The sequence below is a fragment of the Eurosta solidaginis genome, chromosome 2 (genome assembly GCF_040869045.1).
Source record: "Eurosta solidaginis isolate ZX-2024a chromosome 2, ASM4086904v1, whole genome shotgun sequence".
NCBI classification, from domain to species: domain Eukaryota; kingdom Metazoa; phylum Arthropoda; class Insecta; order Diptera; family Tephritidae; genus Eurosta; species Eurosta solidaginis.
In genome coordinates, this window is record NC_090320.1 from 281,239,548 (window position 1) to 281,258,823 (window position 19,276).

General features: G+C 37.7%; 1 protein-coding gene across 2 annotated transcripts in view; it reads left to right on the forward strand.

The window, feature by feature from the left end:
- Positions 1-18,718, forward strand: part of erm (earmuff) — a 130,648-nt gene extending 111,930 nt beyond the window's left edge. The window contains exons 1-2 of one of the 2 annotated variants that reach the window (XM_067770082.1): positions 3,255-3,655; positions 15,416-18,718. In XM_067770082.1, the coding sequence (XP_067626183.1) occupies positions 3,644-3,655; positions 15,416-17,641 (2,238 nt within the window). In that variant the 5' untranslated portion in view covers positions 3,255-3,643 and the 3' untranslated portion in view covers positions 17,642-18,718. Of the gene's footprint in view, positions 1-3,254; positions 3,656-15,415 lie in introns of those variants that run through there. The other variant, XM_067770083.1, reaches the window with a different exon arrangement.
- Positions 18,719-19,276: the final 558 nt, after the last annotated feature.

The window sequence follows — 19,276 nt, forward strand, 5'->3', positions numbered from 1 at the left end:
TTGGCACACAAAAAATAGCAGCCATAACGACGAACAAAAAAGCAGCAACAATAAGCACTCGAGCAAACATTGCCACAGCTGTGCAATTCGCTTATGTGTTTGTTTTATATATGAGGGTGTGTGTGTACATGTATCTTCATAAATATTTTATGGGCGGGATTTCAAAGTATATTTGTACACACATACATACATATATATGTATGCGAATGTGAGCTGTGCATTTCTTTCCAATTCGAGAATATTTTATGAGCCCCCACGCGGACGACTATCACAATTATATACATACATACAAACATTCATACAAACATTCATACATATAATATATGTGCCTCCCGCGCTTGGCTGCCACATTGCGTAGCCAGTCGAACTTCATTATGAGTTTGCCTTTTCCAGTATGCAACTTCATCAGCAAGTTCCAAATGAAGAAATGAAGGCAATTCTCGTGTTCCCATGAAACGTGAACCATAGAGATTTAACATGCAAATGCAACAACAATGGTGGTTTTTTTGTAGGTATACTCTTCGAGTATAGCCTCTAAAATCGAATCCAATCGTTTAGCATTACTTCAGATATCAAAGCGCGCTACGTGAGCTCTATGGCTTATAAGGAAGGTTATGTTGAAGGGTTAAGTAAAGATCCCACAAACTCTCACTGAATAAAAACTCAGTATTTACCTATGTGTTAAAGCAGGACAGCAGGACAGCAGCCTTCCGTACCAAGGATGCGGGGACCAAGAAGTCAAGGGGGCCTGGTTTAAACGACGAACTTAGCAGATACTTAGAGATTGTCGGAGATAACTTCTAAGTTTGGATGATCGGTGGTCGACAATAGTTGAGCAGGTAAAGAGGCTTAAAATATTTCCAGCGAAAAGCATTTCCTCGGTTCGGGGGATAAAAAACCCTCCCCAGTCGGACTAGTACTAGAGGTTGCTAGTATCGGCGTGTACCAGATTTACTCCTGCAAAGCACTGCACATATCCGAGTGGTTACTGAAACAACAACAACGATAGTAATTACATATATCTTTAGCTGGAACCCACACACAGCTTAATATGCTAGATGGACGGCAGCTACCGTACGGAGAGAACTTGAAGCGATAAGCAAAGGTGCATTGGCGTAGAAGAATGCGATACACGGAGTAGTTGAAGGCAGAAAGTCCTAAGTTGGAATAGCCAGGTGGTCGGTAACAGTTGGAAGAAAGATCGCTAGAGTAGACGAACAACACTGGCGGCCGAGGGCCTTATTAAGCTGCGATGGGAGGATAGGGACTACGACAGCGGCGGCTGCAAATGGTGAGGCGACGCAAATAACTGAGCGACGGTATGCTAGCGGTCGGCACCAGTTCAAGAACGTGGAGACCAACAGCACCAATGGGTCAAACGACGCGTATCAATAGCGTTACCGGAAGGATGGGTATGTCGGATATAACGCAACCTTTGGCGGTGGATGCTACTTTGTAGGAGGTCTTCGCAAGCGGTAGATGGTTCCTTCGACGGTATATAAATCTCTCTGGTTATAGACAACTGTGAAGAAACTAGAAAGACTTTTTCAAAATGCTAGCTCCCTCGCAACTTGTCCGAATGGAGGGCAGGTCTGTACTTGCTGTACCGAGTCGATTTTCTACGTTATGAGCAACATATTCACAAGTTTCTAATTGCAAAATTCCTCATTACGCGGTTCCGACGTTAAATGCTCCTGCGAGTTTCCCCCTTAAGTCCAGCAATTCGTTCGAGTTTGAGCACGATTTATTTGTCTACGCCACAGTCACCTGAACGTAACTTTTTCGGCAATCCGGCGTACTAGCCGAAGTTAGCTTCCGCAGTTCATATGGCGGTAACGCCGGTTTCTTGAATGTGTCACTTAATTCTTAACTTTCAATATCGCTCTATTTCGGCTCTCAAAAAGAATTTTTATATAGAACTTTGCCCTACGGCTTTCCGAAATGGCAACCTGAATAGAACGATCATCCAGTCAGCCGTCGATTATTGCGACTTTTCGATCCAGCCAAATTCTCACTCTGCTCTTTCGGAGAGTCAGCCATCCGGAGCTGAGGTCTAGCGCATTGCCCGATTTTTTTTTTGAACGCCTTATTCAATATCATTGTGGGTTTATCCGCCTAAATAGCTGTTATCGCTGCTGTGGCTTTTCGAATGCCGATCACTTCCTACTGAAGTACATCCATGAAATCAACATGCCTCGGCGCCCTTTCCAGCAATCCTCCTAATAAATCATATTGGTAATTACCAATTAACTCGAACTTTTTATCTCACATCTTTGTACAATTTTTGAGGTATCGTTGGAGTCCTACTGGGTAGAAGAATAAGTAATTATGTTTTTTGCGTTTTTAACTTGATTATGAATCCTTTTAATCATCATCATCTTCTTCATTATTATCACAGTTTACAACTATACTCGCTCATCCGTTCACTTTCCTTCTCATTGTATACTCAACGTCACGTTCTCTATCTGCCGAACATACTTTATAACCCTCCTCCTTTCATACTTTATTTCCTTCCCCCACCATAATTTACATCCCTCCTTCATCTATGTATATGTATATAGAGAGGATACATGCTACGGGAGCAGCCATTGAACAAGTTAATCCTTAAATATATATACATATGTATGTACATACAACAACAAAAATGTCATGCAAATACGTACATAAATCAAACTCATCGTCCTTTTCGCCTATTTTGCGCTCAGTGCACACACACACATATATGTATGCTCTGTTTTCTGCTCCCTTCATCTCTTTCGCACTTACATGGAATAGAGCTACACTATTTTTGAGGGTAGTTCACTTAGCAGTTTTGTCTCGTTTTCAAGCACATACACACACATTCACACGCATACTTACATACCTGTGCTCACATAAAACGCCAACATATTTACGATGTTATTCGATGAGCATCCTTGTGCTCTCTTCGTAAATTTTTGCTCCTTTCACAGCCCAATTGCTTGTGCTTTTGTTTTTGTGTTGTTTGTTATTCTTATTGCGTTTTTGTTGTTGTTTACTTGTTGAATTGTTGTTGTTTTCGTTTCCAATTTGCCACCAACCAACAAACAACCACCGCACTATCATTCATTACCCTTAGCATCGCCCATCAGCAGCAGCAATAGGCGCAGCATTTTGTGGCTCTTGTCTTGTCGTCGATTTGCTCCTTCTGGCATTTTTCTAAGGACACACTTGCCCATTTTGCTTCATTTCGTTACGGTCGTCGGTTGTGTGATGACGTTATTATATTCTCTTCGTTCATCATTCTTTGTTGTTTTTTTTTTTTGTATCAGCTTGCAGTGTTTCGCCAATAAATACAGACAGACATTTGGTGGTTGTTGTTAAAGCTCAGTGTTTTAAGGCTAAAAATTTAATATTTTTGAGGACATGAAAAGTGATTAAGAAAAGTTGACTGTGAACTTAAAGTGGTATCAAACCACTGAAAAAAAAAAAAATAATTATTGCCATATCAAAACGCAAGTGAGCAATACAATTGGTTAAAAGAATAGTTTTTGAACTGGAAAAACATTCAACAAAAAAAAAAAAAAAAAAACAAAAAAAAAATTTAAAAAGGTTTATAAATTTAAAGGAATTTTGAAGTGACCGCAAATAAAAAGTTTCACTTATAATCAGGCAGCAGCTAAATATGGTTTACTTTGTACGTACAAAAATATTTTTTATATATGTATTTAGTAAATTTTTTTTTATTATTATGAGTTCAATTTCAAACAAGTTTTTTTGACTTACGCGAATTTAACGAACTTGAAGTCACAAAAAAAAAAAAAAAACATAATTAAAAATATATAACTCCGAGAAAGTTGAGGTCTTTCGTCATTTTTGCGATGTATCCTAGACCACTTTTCGAGCGGAACTTTTGACCGACCACGCCTTACATAATGTACTACACCGGCCGCCCTACTTTAAATAATTTCTAAAATAATTTTCGCATAAATTTATGCCGACGGCAAATCATTTCTCATGCATCACTTTTCGGAACATAAGTTCCATTACAGAGACGATCTGCATCAATTGTCCTATCTACCTAAGCCTAAAGCTAAAGAAAAAGCGGCCCCCATTAACAGAAAAACTTGATATCCACAAACGGACGTCGGATCTCTATGTCGGGAATTGCACGGCTAATCCGGTTCTAAAAGAAAAATACCCAGAACTAGCAGAAAGGAGCGCACTCTTCCCAGGCAAACGCGCGTCACTATAGCTCAACTTCGATCTGGGCACAGTAACAGGTTAAATCTTATCTATCCAGAATCAACCCCGACATAAAAAATATATGTCCTGCTTGCAATATGTCCCCACATGACACCAACCATCTCTTCAATTGTTATGTGGAACCAACGCCTCTAACACCCCTCTCATATGGTCCACCGCTGTTGAAACTGCAAGTTTCCTCGAACTCCCGTTAGAGGATATTGATGACAATTTGACAAAATCGATCGCACCTATTGGATGGGGCGAAGCACTGCTACAACAACAAAAACAGAAAAACTTGTTAAAAGCGAAATATTTTTTAAAGTTTTTTTAGAAGTTCGGACGTGAACAAAATTAACATCAATTTATGCTACAAAGCAAAGGCGCTAAACGTTTAACTGGAGCTATTAAGAAAGCTCTCTGATTAGTAATCGTTGTCAAAATTATGGACTTGTTTCAGCAACCTTAACCGAAAAGCCTTTCTTGCTAGGTAGGAATACAAACTAAAAATGTTATCTTATCGATATTTTCCCTCGAAGGTCTAACAGAAATATTTTTAGGGATGGAGTAGCTGAATCCTATAGAGTAGTAAGCAAAAATAGTTAGACGGGATACATTTCAAAGTGCTCGCAATATTGGCTGTGAAAAATCGACTAAGACTAAGCCAGGTTCAGAGGTCCTAATACCACTGTTTCTAGAAGTAGTTTTTCAAGACACCCTAAGCCGAAGCATTGTCAATTATTACAGAAAGCTTTTTACAGATTGCTGCCAATTTGTGCTCTTTGACTAGAAAACACGTTTCGTTCTTAGTTGTTCTTCCTTCGGAGCTTTTGTAAGAAGCTTGCTTGTTATTATACTTGGTTGTTGCTTATTGCATTAAAGAGCTTAATACGGCTGAAAATGTATCACATGTGCAGCTCTTATACAAATATTTTTACTGTGATATTCTAAAGGTACCCACTATTTTTCAAGCCATCCTGGAAACGAGCACCAATTCATTAAATTTCATGTCCCTTATTTTGTTGACCTGGGATTCACGAGGATGCTAAACTAAGTTTCAACCTTCATATTAATGCTACTATCAACAAGCCTAGAGGTGTTCTATCATTCGTGAAACGATAGTCCAAAGAATTTAGTGACCCTTATGTAACTAAACCCCTTTTTTACCACATTAGTTAGATCCATACTAGAACATGTATCAATAATCTGGAGTCCGCTATATCGAGCTTATGCAGATAGATTATAATCAATACGAAAGCAATTTTTACTCTTCTCTTTAAGGAATTTTCAGTGGGACTCTGTGTATAATCTTCCACCTTATACTAGTCGGTTGAAGCTTATCAATCTTCCAACTCTTGCAAGTCATAGAGAACTTTAAACGAAGTAAATAAAATTCAACGTCCCATCACGAGCATCAAGACATTACAAACCTCTTTTTGTGAGACAGTGTAGAACTAATTTCGAATTAAATAAAGCTTTTCATTGTTTGTGTAACGATTTGATATAACGGACTCACTTTTTAGTATAAAGAAAGCTGTCCAAACCTATCTTAACTCGTAACAATATAAAAAATAAATATTCTTTGCGTCCTAAAAATGTTCATCTATTTAACAATGTAGTATATATAATTTCTAACTGTTATGTATAATACTCAGCTGATGATTTTTATTCTGTAGCTGAGCAGTTTTAGATCGACGATTAACAATCCTCCGCCTATCACCAACTCGGCTAAGACAAAATCCGTGCCTCATGCCCATGCGCACCTCGTGTCGGTTGGGTGGGCTTTGGAGGGTATGAATCCGTTAGATTTATTATTATTATACTTCTGAAACTAAAACTATTGATTAGCCTCTACATAAACATACACATGGAGTTCAGAATCTTGGGCTTCGCTTTGTTGTCACAGATGGCGGTCAGAAATATTTTCTAGAATAGACCAGTTTTATTTAATTTAATTCCTTCAATATTTGCCGTCGGCACAGTACACAAGGTCCATAAATCTTTCGAGGAACTTTTCTGCCGCATACTTCAATGGTCATCTCATTTTATTCTGTCCTCGTTCAAGCGTTTGAGCCCAAGACTTATTGTGCATGGTTTTCGTTTGCCGAGAGGGATATTCGCCTTCTTAATTACTTACTCTTTCAAGAGATACACTTGTTGGCCAGCGTTATTCTTCGCGGAATTTTATTTCGTTCTTAACGTTGATTCTTAAGTATTCAAAGCACCTTACGATCGATGTTAAGAGTAATATATCTGTTTAGACACAAATACACTGTCTTTTCCTAGTTTTCCGCTTGGTCCCTTTATTTGCCTCTACATGTGTTAAAAATCATCTAAAAATCATTTACTTCTGAAAATATCTGGATGTTAAACTCTATTGCGAACAAAATGTTGCTTCTTTTCTGTGCAGTTTAAGATGCATTTGAAAGATGGGCGCATAAGTTAGTATTAAGCCTCGATCTTATATCGACTTTTTTATTTTTTAGATAATTCTTCTTTGGGGACTATACTGCTGACATATGACATCGCAAGTTTTATTGTAAACAGATGCAAATCAAAAATTTTATATTTTGAGATTTTATGATACCCCCAAAGAAGCCGTCTAGTGAGATTATGATCTATATATGTATATAATACTTAAATGGCTTGAACTCACCGCCATAGGTTAGGTTTTTCGAGAAAATAAAAATTTGGGATTACTTCTGTTAACAATAAAACGATCAGTTCAGCTTTCATAGATCCTTGCATCTGTCTCCTACTGAAAATTTTATTTGCCGTCGGCAATGGGTATTTTTTTTTTTATATATAAAAGAAGTTTGAAAGACGTGAAGTTTGTGTATGACTCTGAATAAAGACTTGACGTCATCTGAGCTTTTATATGTACCAAAATATGGAGAGTCATCCAAAAGTGTTTCGTGTAAAATGTTCTTTGCAAAGTGGACTATCCTACTGTGTTATTTTTTCAGAATGGGCTAAGTACCTATTGAATACTTTGTCGGAAAGTGGATGATATTTTTCATTGCTCGAATTAAGTAGTTCATTGTTGTTCTGAACTTCGTTTGATAGTTGCTTTACAGAAAGTTCTTATTATAAAATTTGAAAAGTATTTTTTGATTTTTTCGATGGCCGGGGATGTGCAGATGACGTGATCTACCATTTCCTCTTCCTCACCATCTATACAACTCCTACAGCATCGACGACAGGGCACTCCCAGACTTTTTGCATGCCATTATTTAATCCCTAATTTGGGTGGGTGTAGAAGTAGCAAGATTTTTAGGGATCCCATTTTGGCCAGGTATGCATAGATATCCGACACCTTGGGGTTTTGTAGCCATCCTTCGTTGGCTTGAAGTGAGGTGTACACTTTTAACATTAGCTGGCGTGTGACCAGGAATATATCTAAAGACGGATTTGAATACACGGTTTGGTCGCGATGCTTCGCTTTGGAATTTTAACAGTTAGAAATAACAATGAAAATGCCTTGCCGCTTTCTTCGCTTTAAAGCTTGTATGTAAATTCGCCTTAGGGTCAAACGTAAGTTGGAGCATTGGATGGTTGCAAACACACTTTTGCCAATCTCTCAATATATGTTGAGCTTTGTTGATCGGAATCTTCATGCATTTCGGCAGCATTATTACTAAAACTATGTAGTTGTCTTCACAGAAGTTGAAATAGGGGGTGATTGGAAATACGTGCATTCCAACATCCCAGAACTTGTTGAGCTGTGTTGATGGGAGACTCATACTCTCCGGCAACATAACATACCAAAACTAATTGGAAATCAAGATGTTACAAAATTACTTTAAGCTGAAAGCAAGGGAGGATCACATCCTTTCCAACCTCCTTTCATATGACTGAGTGGATAAAGGCATCTGCCTTTACACTAGTATAAAGTATAAATGTTGGAGATTTCGAGTTCAATACTCAGCTCCCGAAAAGCTAGCTGATGAAGAAGGGAAATTCAGAAACATGTCCTAGTAACCATCGCCGTTTGTAAACCTTGTAATTTTTCTCTAATATCAATATTTAAAAGAAAGTTTTCAAGAACTTATTTGAGTTTCAGTTAGGTACATCTGCGGCTTAGAGTGCTTCCATAGTATTTACCTGAACCATCCTTACACCCCGGTTTAAGCAATCCTCAATATTTAGGTCTAAAATCCATCAATTTGTTTACAATTGCATCAATATGGCAACGTTACTTAAAGGTACTCAAGGCCTTTATACTTAAAGCAAATATAATACATAAGAGACCACTTTTGTTTCCAAAAATTTGGAAATTTCATAAATTGCTTTGAGTACCAATTTCCAACGCCTGCCAATTTAGACAATTAATCAATTTATAAATTGTGTAAAAGGCGTATAAGTATTAACACATAATTTAGGTACATATGTATATATTTATATGTATATATTTGTATACGTATATCTACTTACTACGTTACACTTCAAAATCATAATTCTGAAGACTTGAGAGCTTTCTTATGATACTTACACACATGTATGCATGTATTGCATCAGACCGTTCAAGAAAATAAAATTGTTTATACCTTTTATTCTTAAAAGCTCCATTCGATTTTTTTGACTATATAGAAAAAGTTTATTTTTCAAAACCTCTTGGGTAAAAATATTGTTATATGTATTTATCTAATTTTTTTGTCAATCTGCTGATTTGCAAGATTAAACTATCGAAACCAAGCTCGATGGCCTTTTATTAATTAAAAATAACTAAGATTATTATGTTATGATAAATATTATATTAATTGAACTTTTTGTTGTTTTAATTAGAGAACAATATAGAAAATTTCACCCAACTACCCCACTTTTGCTTATTGATCTATTTTATGTTGAGTGTGAAATTTCCAAAATCAAAATTCTCAAAAAAAAAAAAAAAAATTAAATAAAAACCAAAAATCCCCAATTTAAAAGATCAAAATGAAAAATTACTAAGTTCGAAATTCGCTATTTAACATTTTTTAAAGAAATTGTTTATCAATAAAGTGCCTTTATTCAAGAAAAACTTCGCTACTTTCATCTAAGGTCTCGCTAACTTCTTAGCTTCATCAGGGGTAATTCAGTTTATCACTGAGTTTTTAAATTTTATTTGTGTGTTGTTTATATTTCAACATTTTTTTTGTTATGTTTTGTTTAATTCGTTATTTTTTAACAAATTTTGTCTTTTATTCTTATTAATATTTTTATATTAATTTAAAGCACGTTGTTAATACTGTGATAAGATAATAAAAAAAAATCATTCTTAGCCATGATCACACTAAACGGCTTAGCCTTCGGGTCATAAACCCGTTGCTCTAGCAGTGTCAAGATACCCACTTCAATAAGCACTCTCTCAGGACTCTATTACTATGCCTTTTATCAAACCTTTTCGGTGAATATTTCTCAGTACTTATAAAATACGTAACATTTCATATTAACGTGTAGAGCTTTCACCATTTCTCATTCCACCATTTTTTCACCTTCTTTTCTGGAGGCGTCCGAAAGTTTCTGTGTGTTGCTAGAACATTTTGATAAAGATTTACTTTTTATTTTCACTTCTATGGTAAAAACAAATTTTAGAAGGACTAATCGTGGAGAGTTGAACGATTTGTATGAAATGTTTAGCTTTGCACAGGCAACAATATTTTTTAGAACAGCAAAGTTGTCACTCTTCTACACCTTTTCTAGTTAATATTCAGAAAGTTGCAATTCTTGTTCAGAAAATTTCAATTCATATTCAGAAATTTCCTTTTATATTCAGAAAATTTACAATTCATATCCAGAAAATTCATTTCATATTCAAAATGTTAAAATTGATGTAAGAAAGTTCCGATTCATATTCAGAATTTCCATTTTGTATTCTGAAAACTACATTTGGTATTCAGAAAACTATAATTCATATTCATAATTTTCATTTGATCTTTAGGATATTCCAATTTATATTCAGAAAATTAATTTCATATTCAAAATGTTACAATTGATATTCAGAAAGTTCCGATCCATATTCAGATAATTGCAATTCATACTAAAAAATTACAATTTACAAAAAAATACAAATATTCAGAATTTTCATTTCATATTCAGCTAATTACAATTTATAATCAGAAAATTAATTTCATATTTAAATTAAAATTAAAATTCAGAAAGTTGCAATTGATATTCAGAAAGTTAAAATTCATATTTAGAATTTTCATTTCATACTCAAAAACTCAGAATTAATATTCAGAAAATTACATTTAAAATTCAGAAAATCACAATGGATATTCAGAAAGTTGTAATTCATATTTACAATTTCCCATTTCATATTCGGAAATTCACAATTTATATTCAGAAAATCACAATTTATATTCAGAAATTTACAATTCATATTCAGAAACTTTTAATTAATATTCAGAAAAAATTTTAAGTACCTTTCTTATGTATATCATGTATATCTTACATTCAATGAACTGTTAGACATGGAGTACTTAGACATGGATGCAGGTCCTTAACAATCTTGAAAGCCACGACGGACTACCGTGGGAAACAGTCTGATTTGAAGTAAAGGAGGCTTTCCAATTTCGGTTTTGCAGGGAGTGTGAGAGTAGATAGGTGAGGAAGAAGGGCTGTGATGAAAAAAAGAAAATAAAAATTCTGAAACCATCTAATGTAGACACATACATATGTTCATATAAAACATGTGTGGAGTTAAATTAAAACTACCGACGAACTACTAAAATCAAACTTTTTAAGTACTTCCCCAAAAAAGAAAATTGACCCACTCAAGTGAGAAATCAAGTTAATTAAAACGAGGATCGGCAGCAAAGATGGTGGATGATGTGTGAAGAAACATATTGTTCTATAGGTACATATGTACATATGTATGAAAAAGGCGGTTAAGTCAACTGTAAGCCCAAACAGCCGCAACGGATGTCGCACATTAAACTTGACGGACGGACGGTAATGTGTGTGGCGGCGCTGCTTCAGAGCATAAATTTCACGCAAACCCAACAATAACAACAGCATAAATTTGGCTACTCAAGTAGAAAAAGTAGGAAGTGAACTTTTACACTTGCGCTCAAGTGTGAAAAGGAGGGGAAAAACAAACAAGCCCTACAAATACAAAGACGTCAAACAAAATTTTTTATATAAAAGAAGTCTAAGCATTGTATTAAAAAAAAGTAGTCTTAAAGGGGTGTTTGGAGGAATGTTAAATAAGAAGCAGACGCTGATTTGGCGCGAGTGTTTAAATGCAAACAGCACAAGCCGTTTTGTAAGAAAGAAGAATATATTACTAAATCAAAGGATTGATTTGAATGGCAATTTAAATAATACTTATTTACATACAAATAGTAGTAATTTTGAAAAGAACCAAAAAAAAATCGAAGAAACAATTGTGAAAAAAATTGAAGAAAAAGCAAGAAACCCTTCAAATTATTTGACAGTTATCTGCCACGCCTATTTTATAAAAAAATGTTATGGCACATACGCGTTTATATATATTAGGGTGGTTCTTAAAAATTTAGTTGACGATTTTCTTAATCTCACTCCTTCAAACGGTTTTCTTACGATATTGGATGTAACATATAATTGTTGATTTGATTGTCGGTTAACCATTTGCAGGAGTTGAACTGTAAAAATTGTGAATTTCCCGCTTTAAAGATCACTCTTATATAAATGAGAATCTCTGTAAGCTGCCATGTCCATAACTTCGGCTTAAATGTTTTAAACTATTGGACGCTGAAAGAACGCGGTTACACCGCCTGAGTATGCGACCTCTCGCAAAACACTTTAAGTTGTATCATCCTCTCTATGGTACAAACAGAAGGGGTGATTCTTGGCTAAACCAGACATGTCTTACATTTCAAATATTGACTTGTCAATCGTCTGGACAATGACGAATTGGTATTTTCAGACGCTATAGAGGTGCTTTCAAATCAAGGCACCGCCCCACCTAGACACATACAATAGGGCGGGAGAAAGGGTTGTCCTTTAGTAGTTTAGCTGGGCCACTCGTGTAGTGGCCCATGAACGACTCGGATACGATTTTGGTAAAGCTTAAAATGTGGGGCTAATCGCAGATAATTAAGCAGGCAAATTGCTGGAAACTGCAGAAGCAGTGCGCGTGTCTTCGCGCTCAACTACAACATAGCCAAATGCGCCTCATACCGGTGGGCGGAACTGATACTGCAGTTCTAGATCCAATGCGGCAAACGTACCTATCTCAGCGTTACTAGTATCGAGCCGGGGGATATCTCAACGCCTCGTCGTTGCATAGTTGGAAAATCTAGTCCGCAGCAGTAACTAGAAAAATATCAGGCTCTACCAGGCCACTGACGCTCGTTGAGATCGGGGTGAAGGTGAACGCGTTCATAATGGGCTCAATAGCGTATGCCACTCCGGAAATGAGCTGGTCGTTAACGCCATTAAACTGTCGAGCTATTACGCCCAGCTTATGAGAATATTAACTATTAGTGGCACCAACCCTTGCCCACAGGGCATATGTACATGTGAAACATGTAAGCTATATCGATGTAAAAAAAAATACAATATCAGAGCCCTTCTGAAAACCGTCGTTGTCATATTGATTGTAACGTCGATACTTTAGGGTTCTTCTGGAGCTTCGATAGTAATCAAAATAGCTGAATGTCAATTTAAAGGCATCAGTGCCATGTTAAGTTAGATATCTCAAACGTAGAAGTACCTGGCCAACGGCTATTGGCTCTTTTTATAGTTTTTGTGAATACCCCACAGAGTTATTTTTGGAATGCTACAGGCGGCAGGAAGAGGTACACTTCTTGCGATTTAATTTTTTTGCAGTTGGCTTTCACATCCTTGTAATTGTTTCTTGAAGCAGTGTTGAACCATCTATTGAGAGATTTGCGGATTTCAGTTACCGAGATTGTGTGTCGTAGTATATGTCACAAACTTTTAGTACAACCTGGTTGTCTAAATCTGTTTCCAATTGTTAGCCAAAAAATCTAAATAATTTAGGGCGTATTGAATTTCTAACATGCCCTTATGAAATATGCTTAAATGGTTGGATATATCTGTTGTCCAAAGTTCGATGCCACCAAGTCAAGAAGTGATAGACGCAGCATAGTTTGAGTGCCTCCGTCGGAGTTAAGTCAAGAGCACTAACTCATTTTCTTTTGTCGATTTTCCGTGAGGGTGGATAAATGAGGTATATCGGAACGATTTTTCATCATCCCCTGTCAAATTTGGTTTCGAGACAAACCGGCTTCGGCGTTGTGCCATCTTCAGTGTCAATTTTCGTCCAAGAAGATCTACTGGTCAGCTCATCTTGAGTAAATATGAAAGAGGTTTCGTCTAAGCATTGTTAACTAAGGCTGCGTTCATATTGGCACTACGAGCTATCCACATAGCTTCGATAAAGCCCGTATGATTCTCATATTAAGCTGTGTTTATCCTTGATTGCCGCAAAAAATATCTACGTTAGCTCCGCTTCTTTAATATAAACGGCATGCATCCCTCTTCGCTTGATTCAAAGCTTAATTCACAGCTCCACAGGCTCCAGCATGAGCGAACCCAAACTAAAATGAAGTGAAGTCTGCGAATTGATATTGAAAGGGAAAGTATTGCATGTCGGTACTCTTTGCGGAACCCACTTTCTTCGTCTCTATTTTTTCTTCATCTCTACAGATTTTTTTAGTTAAGGTTCTATTTCTCTAGCCTTCTTCCTCGCTCTATTCTCTCTGGCCGTATTATGTCGCTGTTTCTATTTCCTATGTCTTTCTCTTTGACAATCTTTCTCTCTATGTTCTTCAACACTCGCTCCCATTCCAGTTCGCTTAAATAATTAAGGTAATCTCATAATTACCTTCTCTGATTTTCTCAATCCAATACCAAGTTTCACTATAATGAAACTTCTGAGTTAAAAATCTCCAAGCAAAGTTTCATAAAACCTCACAAAACTCAAAATCTTGTCATCACTTCTGAAAATTTGTATCATTGTGCGCCATCTATAAGTGATAATTTAGTTTCTGAAGATAAGCGCAACTCATTGTTCTGCCCATTGAGCTCAAGTTATTTTGGAGCAACCTCAAACGCGTCTGCAGCTGTTGTTATTGTAACTGGGAAAAAAGTTCCTCGAAGCTTTTTAGGACGGCTGCTGTGGTCCGAAAATGAATTCAACTCGTTCCGACGCCCAGATTCGGCTGTCGTGGGAACGCGTCTAGCGCTCTTTAGAGCGTTGGCAAGAAAGGAGTACAGTAAGTGTTCAACAACAAAAACAATTAATAGAAAAAAAACTTTGCAATACAAAAAAGTTTTGTTTCAAACAAACACAGTTTGAAGCGTCGTAATAGAAAGCAAATTAAATCGAGCGCATTGTTGGCAGGCATTTAAGCGCTCATACCAAAAGCGATCAATTAAGAGAAGTTTTTATTGTATTCGTTAGTTAGAGTCATCAATAGCCAGGCAATAGCAAAATTTATTTTTCAAATAAAAAAGGGTTCGACAGCAATTGATGAGCGCCGAAGTGCGAAAATGTATTCGTGGCGCTTTTGTGTTTGCTTTTTTTTGTTTGACTTTACATTACAAAACGCGCGCGCGCCGCTGTGTGTTTACCAAATTCATTCCATTATTTTATTCACAAGCTTTTAAGAAATATTCAAATATTGATTACGATAAAAATATGCTCAAAAACTTGTTTGAGCGCAGTGGCTGCGGTAAGCGATATCCTGCCGGCGGGAAAATAAAATATCAATAAAGACTGCGGTTAAGCTAAGTGCAGCACAGCAAGTACAACAACAGCGCTTAAGCAAAAACAATAAAAATATATTTAATAACCGAAATCACAGAAATTTGTATAAAAGACAATAAACAAAATTCCGAAAAAAAATTTAAGTCTTTTATAGGGGGCGTGGCATATGCTTGGCGCGCTGTCGCCCTTGTTTCCATCAATTTCTTACGCTTGAGTGCATTTGCATTGATTCGACAGCAGCGCGGCGACAACACAGCGGTGTGCCAGCGCCAAAGCAAAGCAAATCAAAACAATCGGTTGCGCGCCGCTTATATATGTATGTTTGTGATTGGGTTGGAAGAAATCCCGAAATACAAAGAAAAATGATTTTTATGAATTAAGTTTTTTTCCATTATACTACGCATATAATAGAATTAGCGTATCAAAAAATTTAATTGCTAACCCGTTGCTTTCAATCAATAACAGCGCATTAAATAATTGCTTTTTTCTTCCACTCTTTTCTTTTCGTATACACAGAGTCCGCGTGGCATGCAACCGTGTAGTCCATCGGGCATTATTGCTGTGATGCCGCCATCGAAGAGTCCCACCATGGAAACGGCCGCCGGCCAGCAAGCGAGTACGCGCAGCAATAGTGATTGCGACGAGCTGACGAGCGCAAACGCGGAGCAACGCGCAGTGACACCCGCTAACAAACATAGCGAAGATCATACTAACGCTACCACGGTTAATATGAGTGTAACTAATACACGCGCTTGCCCGTTAAAATTTTCTATAGCAAAAATTATGGAGCCTGATCAACGCGCCAATCGCGTTGGTGGCGAAAGAAATGCAGCGCATGAAGATTCTGAACGCTCTTGCAGCCCCATTGAAGTGACGAGCGATGAGTGTGAAACTGAGCGCACGGATATCGATATGCAATCATGCGCTACTAGTCAACAGAGCAACACAAATGCGGAAAATTACGACTCTGCTTTTAAGAAATATGTACCCGCCGCCACAATTGATGCCACGGCCAACGCCGCCACAAATGCCGCTGCAGTGCAGCAATTTGTTAGCACACGCCATCAGGAATTGATGTCACAATATCCACTGCTCTATTATGCGCCCAATCAATTGATGTGTGCTGCCGCTGCGGCGCAATATGCTGCACTAACAGCAGCGCAACAACAAACCTTACTCGCTAATACAGGCGCTGCCGCGCAATTAAGTAATTTCACCGCTTCGTTGAGCAATTTTCATACACAATCGTTGCGTCGTAATCTGAGCGCATCAGGTCATCATTTGGCGGCAGCTGCTGCTGCAGCAGCAGCGGCGCAAGCACAAGTGCAGCATGCACATCATCAAGCGTTGGCAAGCGCGCATCCACAACTGCAACAGTCACTGGAAAAGCAGCAGCAACAGCAACAACTACAATATCATAAAATGCGTGAAACTAACACTGCTGGTGTCTATCACAGCATGAAGCGTAAGCAAAACGCGAGCGCAGCAGTTGCTGCTGCTGCCGCCGTTGCTGCACAAGCCTCAACACTTATGCATGAACATGGCTCATCACGTGCTTCTTCACCCGCATCACGTCATCTACGTTCGCCTTCTCCGAATTCGCTGGACGATAGCCCCAGCTCTGCGTCAGGCAAACAAAAAACGTTTTCATGCTTGGAATGTGGTAAAGTTTTCAATGCGCACTACAATCTCACGCGTCACATGCCCGTACATACAGGCGCGCGTCCATTTGTTTGTAAAGTATGCGGCAAAGGATTTCGGCAAGCATCAACGCTTTGTCGCCACAAAATCATACATACCTCCGAAAAGCCGCACAAATGTCAAACGTGCGGTAAAGCATTCAATCGCTCATCCACGCTAAATACGCACACACGCATACACGCCGGTTACAAGCCATTCGTTTGCGAGTTTTGTGGCAAGGGTTTCCATCAGAAAGGCAATTACAAGAATCATAAACTTACGCATAGCGGCGAAAAGGCATACAAATGCAATATTTGCAATAAAGCGTTTCATCAAGTCTACAATCTCACATTTCACATGCACACACACAACGATAAGAAACCGTATACGTGCAAGGTATGCGCCAAGGGCTTCTGCCGCAATTTCGATTTGAAAAAGCATATGCGCAAGCTACATGAATTGGGCGGCAGTGATTTGTTGGACGATGATTCACCGCCGAGCTTCGAACGCCGACGCGAATATACGCGCCGTAATTATACACGCCGTGAAGCGCATCACAATTACCATGCGCACTTGCAGCATGGCAGTCAATTGACACCTGACTCATCTGCAGGCAGCTTATCACCACCCATCAATGTTACAACACCACCGCTTTCTAGTGGCGGCGGCGGTGATGGCAGCAATTCTGCATGGCATACACCGCAATATCAAAAACTTAGCAGCGCGCAACCATCAGCAGTAATACCACCCTCCGTTTATGTACCACATCATTTATTACCGCAAGTGGGTAGCAGTTTTCGTGCTACCGCTGAATATACCGCCAGTTCTGCCTTTATACAACTTGCGAGTGCCGCGTCGTCTAGTGCAGCGAGCGCGCTTGGCTCCTCATCCGCACAAATGTTGTCCGCACACCATCAACAGCAGCAGCTCAACCATGCGCATCATCATCATCATGCGCAAACACATCATCATCCGCACCATCAACATCATCAGCGTTTAACAGCTGCTGCTGCTGTTTCTGCGTCTCTTGATCAAGTGCCTTTCATAGCGAAAGTATTTTGACAGCGCTACTATGCGGATAATTTGGCAACAACTCCGAATCAACCTGCGAGCACATTGACCGCTTCATCGAAGAGCATACTTATCGATTGACTGCAGTTTGTAGCGGCCGCAGCGGCAGCCACAGCTACAGCGGCTGGCACGTGTGCAGTAAACGCGCCGTCGAAACTGAAAGCGTCACCAACAACAAACGCCTCGACTAGCACAACAACGACAGTAGCAGCCGCAACAGCAAAGATAGCACCAGAGACAAAAAGTTCAGATATTTCTGTAGTATCCGCGTCACCCGCCGCTATTGTTGATATTGAAGATGAGCTCTTTGTTGACACTGTAGACGATGCGGACCACCAAGATTTTTTACAGTTCTCTGAGCAATTTGAGGAGCATCGTACCGCTTTGGGAAGCGCCGTCGGAGTGCTAAATGATCTACTTTAAATATCGCGCGCCAATGGAGCTGGCGGTTTCAAATAAATGGCTTCATATCAGGGGAATTATAACGAACTACTCTTACACATCCACACTCACACAGCCAGTCACATAAAAGAGGATTTTTGCTTAGATAGAAGTCTTTAATGATGTTTTTGAACTACGCGCGTCGTAGCTAAGCGTTGCATATACGATTTAGTCAAAAATCGCTTGACCTGGCCCTGACGACCATTCCCTCTGCACCTGCATAAAACAACTTTTGTGATTTCGTAAAATATATAAATTTTTAAGTTTAATAGTAAAAGAAGAGAAGCGCAGCTCAAAAAAGTTTTCTTGAGGGTATTCACAATTTTGTAAATTTTCGCAAAACTTTGTAAATATTTGAAATTGCTGCTAAGTCATAAAAATTCTTGTAACATATGTGTATAAAGTTAATAAAATTAATATGTAGTTAGTTGTGTCTATATTAATATTTTAATTAAGTAAAAATGTAAAATTTGAAAAGTATTTGAACATCACGCTGTACATATGAGAAATATTTTGGATTTCATTGTCAATTTAGGTACACCCTAATACTCGAATATAAACACAAATTAAATACCTTTGGCGCCCTCATAAAGTTCAATTTTTAAGTGTTTTAAATAGCTATAGAAAATTGATTTAGTCAAAAAATAGTGTCAATCACTTATAATATAAAAATCTATATAAAATCAGTTAAATAGTTGATTTGATTTAAGTCATTATATATGTAAGCATAAGTGATATAGGCTGGTGAATTGAATGTGTTTGAATTGATATGAATAAATAAAAATTTTAAACGAATAATATAAAAAAGTTAATCATTTAATTTATTGAAAGGAGTCCGCGATTAATAGATTGCTCATTTGATTTTGATTAATCAAGTCCCAACTAATTTAATTACTTATCGACTAACTCAATTAATTAATCAATCCATTACGAATTTTTATTAATCACGACGTAATTCTATCCCATCACAAATCAAAAATTAATTTGCTAGATTAATCAACTTTTGTGATTTATTGCAACTTTGCTCAAAGTGATTGATTAGATTTGCTTAGAATTTCCTTCAAATAAGCAACTTATGAATCACTATGCTTGAAATTACTCAAGTATATTTCAATACAGCTAGTAAAAACTTTGATTAATCGATTAATTGAGCACTTGACTTCGAATTGATCAAATAATTGTATA